General features: G+C 32.3%; 2 protein-coding genes across 2 annotated transcripts in view; one reads left to right on the forward strand and one right to left on the reverse strand.

Moving 5' to 3' along the window:
* HELRODRAFT_116278 (hypothetical protein) overlaps window positions 1-205 on the reverse strand; it is a 2752-nt gene extending 2547 nt beyond the window's left edge. Inside the window, exon 1 of the mRNA XM_009031698.1 lies at window positions 48-205. Coding sequence (XP_009029946.1) covers window positions 48-155 — 108 coding nt within the window. The 5' untranslated portion in view covers window positions 156-205. The remainder of the gene's footprint in view (window positions 1-47) is intronic.
* A 6490-nt stretch (window positions 206-6695) lies between these two features.
* Window positions 6696-7500, forward strand: part of HELRODRAFT_194477 (hypothetical protein) — a gene marked incomplete at its 5' end in the record, with an annotated part of 2453 nt that continues 1648 nt past the window's right edge. The window contains 3 exons of the mRNA XM_009031699.1: window positions 6696-6759; window positions 7057-7137; window positions 7293-7500. The exon at window positions 7293-7500 is cut by the window's right edge and continues 1183 nt beyond it. Of these exons, the coding sequence (XP_009029947.1) occupies window positions 6696-6759; window positions 7057-7137; window positions 7293-7500 (353 nt within the window). The remainder of the gene's footprint in view (window positions 6760-7056; window positions 7138-7292) is intronic.

The following is a 7500-nucleotide window of genomic DNA, read 5'->3' on the forward strand; positions in this document are numbered from 1 at the left end:
GCCTTTGTTTACAAACACAAGAACCGTAAAACACGCGAAGTTCTTACCTCAAAATGCCAGTTTACAGAGGTTAGATACTGATTTGCCTGATCAGTACGGCAGCCGGTAACGTAAACGAACTGATTAATCATAACTTGTTGTTTCAAAGTGTCCATTTTTTCGATAAATTTGATGATGTTTTTGTCCGAGTTGAGCCTAGCTGGATGTTGTGTGTGTATGCAAACGAGCTCTAGCTCGTAGTTTAGTGGGTAATTTAAATTATGTTAATGAGAGAGATGTACCGTATTTTATTTATTTTTTTTTATTTTAGTTTGAAAATTTTTTTGTAGAAAATTTTTTTAAAATTTTTTTTTATTTAATTTTTATTTAATTTTTTACAAAAATATAGTTAAAAAATCAATCTAATTAGCTTAGATCGTTGGCTTATTTGCAAAATTGCATGGGTTTGAACGGGAAAGCTATAAAAAATATTATTTGACTTAATATGTCTAAAACAATTTAGTAATTCTATTTAATTTTAATAGAATTGTGTATTATTAAATTATTTTTGTCAATTTGAATAAAAAAATTGCTTTTTGTCTTTTTGTCCAGTGAAATAAAGTGGCTTACAGAAACCATAGGTTGGCTTACTAGGATTGAACTATAGTAACTCTTTTTTTTACCATATTCGATCATGTTGAACTACTGTACAGTCAATTAACCAAAGACAATCAACCACTGAATCAATAAATCAACCAACCATCCATCCAACAAACCAACCAACTAACCAACAAACCGACCAACCAACCAACCATTCAATAATCCATTCAATAAACTAATCAACCAACCAATCGACTAATCAATTAATCAATCAACACTGAACAAACGAATTGTGAAAATAAAACGAAAAAAAAAGTAATTTCAAAGTTTGCCGAAGCGTAAACATTTAATCGTACATATCTACAAACTATTTTGAGATTTTAGTAAGGAAAGAAAAACACAACAGCCTCTTTTATTTGATATCAATCAAAAATGAAAAATGACGTAAAATTAAAATTTAAAAAATGTCAATTTTTTAAAAAATTCGGATTTTTAAACAAACAAATAATTCTCGGAAAATAATTCACGTAACATTAACATTTAGTAAAAACAGTTCACAGCATATCACAATGACTAAATCAACATACCAAACAGATTTATACATGCAAAATATATCAGGATATATCCAAAAATTATGTAACCAAGATAAAAAAAAACTAGAAAACTGTCAACATTTTACAAATAAATAAATAAACATTATTGGAAAGATTGTTCAAAAAGATAAAACTCAAGACGACGACGACGAAAAAAATAGTTTGTTTTGTTGGTGTGGTGTTGTGAAACAAAAACAAACAAGCAAACACATCACAAAAAATTAGTAAAAAGTCGCAAGAATAGTAGTCAGTCACCTATCTACGATTAAATTACTCTCAGGGCCCTAGCTTACTTATAATGATTAACTCAACTCACCCACCCACAAATCTGTATTTCTGCGTTTTAGGAATTTTACAGGTTTCAGGTATTTTGTTTTACGTATTTTAGCGTTTTTATTTTACTTGAAACTTTTTAACTAATGTTATGCCCTAGCCTACCTACGATTGTTCAACTCATCTCAATCCTTAACTTACCTATGAATTAAATTAAGTCCGGTAAAGAAATTAGAAAGTTGAAGAGAAACAACAACAACGACACCGAATGAATGAATGTTGTGTATGTGTGTGTTGTATTGATGTGTGCGTGTAAATGTGCGGGCGTGTACTCTCCAGAAACTTCTTCACTCACTACGGACGAACCTCCATTGCACCGACCATCATCTGACACGCATCGATGGAATGAACGTGACCGGAACAGAAAACCACTAAATTGAAAAAAAATTGATTCTTTAAAATAAAAAACAAACCATTGAAAAAAAATAGGCAACCTATCTTTTTGAGATAACGCTCAATCCTTTGTTCAAATTCGAGTACTTTTAAAGATCATCATGAGACCACCATCTGAAACGTGCTGACGCCCACCACTGCCCACCTCTCATCATTCTGTAGACAAATTTTTTTATTAGCGTAGTAGTAAATGAATGTTCGAACGAAGGAACAAACGAATAAATGATTGGTTGAATGATTAAGTGAATGAATGAATGAATTAATCAATAAATCAACAAATGAATATAATGAAACAATCAATCAATTAATGGATGAATAATTTGAAAGATTGAATGAGAAAATGAATGAATGAGAAAAATAAAAAAAAAACTAAACTAAACCTTACTTCAAAAATCGTCGTTACTGTAATCCATTGCACCGACCACCACCATTTGGTCGGCACACAAGATGTCATCCGAACTTCAAAGTATCAGTCGAACAGCCAACGCGCTGATTCTTCCTACACCACCATCATTATACGTAAATCATCATGAGACCACCATCTGAAACGTGCTGACGCCCACCACTGCCCACCTCTCATTATTCTGTAGACAATTTTTTTATTAGCGTAGTAGTAGAATGAATGTTAGAATCTTAGAAGCAAAAAATTATAAAATGGAAATAATGACAAATAAATAATATCTGAAAATAATAAAGAGATTAAAATGAAAAAAAACTTACCGTCGTTCATTCGACAAAGGCAGAATGTTGAATGCTTTCTGGTTCCTACGTTGTCCTCAAAACTGGTGCCAGTCCTCCTCGAGATTGTTGTTGAAACACAGCCCGTGTTGATGGAGAAAGTGAAAATTCTCATCAGAAAGCTTAGCGGTGCTTGCATCTCAAATTGCTTAATAAAAATAATTCTATCTACCTATTCAATTACCTTAACTAATCTATTAATTGTTAATGGTACGATAGTCGAAAGTCCCCCTTCATTCTCCTTCCTTGCACAGAGGTTCACCGACAGCCAGGGCACCGGATAGTAAACCATTGCCGTGCGGATAGTAGACTATTGCTGTGCGGATAGTAAACCATTTGCCGTCCGGAAGCCGTGCGGGTAGTAGACTATGGCCATGCCGCATAGTAAATCATTACCGTGCAGATAGTAAACCATTGCCGTCCGGATAGTAAACCATTGCCGGTTCACCACTGGCCACCAAGGCTTACCTCTGACAAGAGACTTCGAAATTCAGAGTCTATCGGCTATCGTACCCTCAACTTACCTATTCATTACAATTAAGCCCTAGCTTACCTAAAATTACAAAACTCAAGAGCCCAATTCATTGGCCAATCGGCACCCACCCCACCACCTACGTAATGCCTTGGGCTCCAACTTAGTAATAATAATATAAAACTTAAACCCTAAACTTATTAATGAGTATGTTACAACGTACCTTAACTTACCTATTCATTACACTAGGGCCCTAGCTTACCTAAAATTACAAAACTCAAGAGCCCAATTCATTGGCCAATCGGCACCCACCCCACCACCTACGTAATGCCTTGGGCTCCAACCTTATAATAATAATGTAAAACTTATAATTAACCTACCTATCTATACACTTACAGCGTTTTATTTTACATTACAAAATTGTTCCTAGAATTACATTATTGCCCTTAACTACCTATGAAATTAAATTACTCTCAACCTTAGTAATAATAAATTAGAATGTGTAATGAAAATAAAATTACGCTCAAATACTAACATATGTGTTTATTTATGTATTTGTGTGTGTGTGTGTGTGTGTAATACGCTGATGCGTGTAATGTTGGTGCAAGAAAAAAATAGAAGCGATAAACTTACGAGCCTACCTATTCAACTACATTAGTGTTGGATGCTTCCTATCTATCCTACCTACAATTAAAATTATGCTTATCTAACCTACCTATATAGCTACGTAATGTAATTGTGTGTGAGTGTGTGTGCGTGAGCATTCTTACTTAATGTTAAATTACAGAGAAAAAATAATAAAACGTATCCCAGCCAGGCGTATATTCTTTTCCACTGAATGAACGAACGTTCCATGATGAACTCCTCTGGAAGCTTCAACCTGAGTGAAATGAATAAAATGAAAAAATCTTATTTACTTAATTAATTTAAATGAAAATAGAGAAACGAGCCGCGGTGAAACCCGCCAGCCGGAAAAGCCAGTCAACTGGCAAACATGAACCGCAAAGAAACCGTAAAACTAACTCCAGCCAGGCGTGCATTCTTTGCCACTAAATGAACGAACGTAGCGTGACATCACAAACATTCTGTTCTTTCACGATGAACTCCTGGAAGCTTCAACCTAAATGAATGAACCTGAATGAACCTAAATGAATGGAAAAATCTTATTTAATTAATTTAAATGAAAGTAGAGAAACGCAAAGGAGCCGACCGGTCGGCAAAGAAAAAAACCTCAAAGAAAGGTATCTATATAGGATTTATGCTCTATATAACTCTATATAACTCTATATAACTCTATATAACTCTATATAACTCTATATAACTCTATATAACTCTATATAACTCTATATAACTCTATATAACTCTATATAACTCTATATAACTCTATATAACTCTATATAACTCTATATAACTCTATATAACTCTATATAACTCTATATAACTCTATATAACTCTATATAACTCTATATAACTCTATATAACTCTATATAACTCTATATAACTCTATATAACTCTATATAACTCTATATAACTCTATATAACTCTATATAACTCTATATAACTCTATATAACTCTATATAACTCTATATAACTCTATATAACTCTATATAACTCTATATAACTCTATATAACTCTATATAACTCTATATAACTCTATATAACTCTATATAACTCTATATAACCATGCATACTACCACATTCAATCAATAAAAATCCCACTAAAACCAGGAACCACCGCGTACCTGTTGAAAGTATGATGTGAAACAAAACAAAAAAAAACACAAAACGATAAACACACCACCAAGTAGAGTAAAATAATAGAAGTCCCTAACTTACCTATTTAACTAAACTACCTTATGCCCTAGCCTACCTATGCAATAAATTAATTTTTAATCTCACCTACCTATGTTTCATTAACTTAACTCAAGACTCATGAAGAAAGAGAAAAAGGAATAAAACAGAACATAAAATACTACCACACAAACAAACATGATGTATGTATGTATGTATGAGCCACCGCTAAAGAACCCACCTAAAATATAAAAAAATACAACAATCACACAAACCACAGGCAACATACAAACTCTATATAACTCTATATAACTCTACATAACTATATAACTCTATATAATAAAATAAATAAAAAATAAAAAATTATAAAAATAAAATAAATGAGATCAGGCAGACTGCTTCAAGCCTCAAGCGAGGCAGAATGCCTGATCTGATTTTCATGCTGTCTCAGCTCCTATTTATACTCGTTTCAACCATACATTTTCATCATTTCAATCTTTCACATCAGTAAAAAACCTTATTTAATGCATGTACTACACTATTATACAGTATTAACAACAATGCTAACCGTCCGTACTAAATTGACGTCATCGAACGAACGCCTTCGAAACTTTCTGATTGGCTGGTTGAATCTGCTATATATTGCTTTTAATATAAACATATGTTCTTAATAATTATTTGTATACATGTATTGTTGTTACTTTACAGTTCAAATTTTTCGAGGAGAATTCAAAATAGTTTGAGACCACACCTTGCTTAACATCCAATTTCAAACCGAGCCGAGCCGAGCCGAGCCGAGCTAAGCCAAGCCAAGCCAAGCCAAGCCAAGATGCGTAGATTTATAAGCGCTTTGATATTAAAGTTTTTTAGTTTTGCCTGTATATCGAATAGGAATCGAATATAAGTTTTATACCGGCTAATTCACAACCAAGCAGTTAAATAGCCACTGTTAACATGACGTCATTTCCTCCAACGATTTCGCGACGAATTACCAATCCTATTTTATAAGTTTTATTTGATGTTTTTTAATCAGTCAGGTCACAATCATCATCATCATCGATATCGCTATGAAATCAAATTGAGAATTTTCAAAATTTTTGGAAAAAGTATTTTTATTCATTTTATGATACTACTTTGTTCAATAAGATACTGTTTGATACTGTACTATCAATTAACCAGTCGATTAACAAATGAATCAATCAACCACTGAATCAAATCAACAGACCGAAACAATCAACCAATCATTTAACTAACCAATTAAACAATCAATTAATTAACCAATAAACCTTGAATTATGTTATTTAATTAGATTGCTTTAAAAATATTTAGTCAAGATTAACTCCTCGTAAAAACCATGCAATTTCGTAAGTAAGATTCTTATATTTATACTTCTTTACCACTATCTAATCTCAATAGTATTCTTCATCTATATCTCTGTCTTTCTTCAATTATTGCTTTGATTCTATGTATCTTAAACTTAATCCTTTTAAATTTAAATTAATTTGTTTTAATAAATCTGTAAACACTCTATTACTATTTCTTCTATTATCTTACCTGATTCTAAAACTCTTGATGTTTCTCACAAGTTTCGTAGTCTAGGCTTTATCTTTCATTCTAGCATGTCTCTTTCTTCTCAGATTAATTTTGTTGCTAGAAGGTCTTACCTTCATTTACGTAGAATAAAAATTGTGAATTTGGAGTTCTTGGGTTTTTAATGGTACTAGTGAACGATAATAAATTTTGTAACAAAAATTTGTTTAATTTTTACTGCAATTTTTAAAATAAAGTACTGAAAAATGAATTCGCAGCTGGTTGTTGTGGCTATCGATCATTCTGTTCAGTCACAAAATGCCGTCAAATGTTAGTAGAACGTCATTTTTAGGCTTTCTTTCCTTCCTAATTGCTAATAATGGCATGCTAATCTCTAATTGCTAATCTAATCAATTGCTAATCCTATCCTAGAAGAAGTAGAACCTCTTCTAGATCATTGGATGATGAAGCAAGCAAGATGATTTTTGTAACCTTTTGTGACTCAATTTCAATCAGTTAACATTAGTTTTATTTTATTTTTATTTACTTTTAATTTTAAGTTAATAATGTTTTAATAATGAAATTATATAAAAATTTTTGACTGGTAAATTTTATTTTTATTTATAGTTTATCTAGAGAAGATGCACAAACCTGGAAACAAGCTGATCCTGGTACACTGCATTGAGCTGCCAAACATCAACGAGGCCAGTAAGTGCGTTTTTTGTTCTTTTATTTATTTATTAAAATTTCTTGCTCTAGGTCAAGTTATCGTTGTCTTCATTTTTACTATTGCCATCTGTTGCTGATGTTAATATTGGGTTTTTTATCATTTTAATTTAAATATTTAAAAAAATGGTTTTCAGGAGAATGTAACATGTCTCCTGGTGTCCTGGCCAGCTTGTGGAAGGAGGAGGAAGCCAAAACAAAGATGCTAGAAGAAAACATGAAGGTACTGCTAAAAGACAAAAACATTTCAGCGAGGTTGCGAAATGTTCGTGGCAAACCCGGTGAAATGCTCTGTCACATAGCAGCTGAAGAAAAATCAGTCTGCATCATCATTGGCTGTCGAGG

Source organism: Helobdella robusta, assembly GCF_000326865.2.
Source record: "Helobdella robusta unplaced genomic scaffold HELROscaffold_77, whole genome shotgun sequence".
Lineage (NCBI taxonomy): Eukaryota > Metazoa > Annelida > Clitellata > Rhynchobdellida > Glossiphoniidae > Helobdella > Helobdella robusta.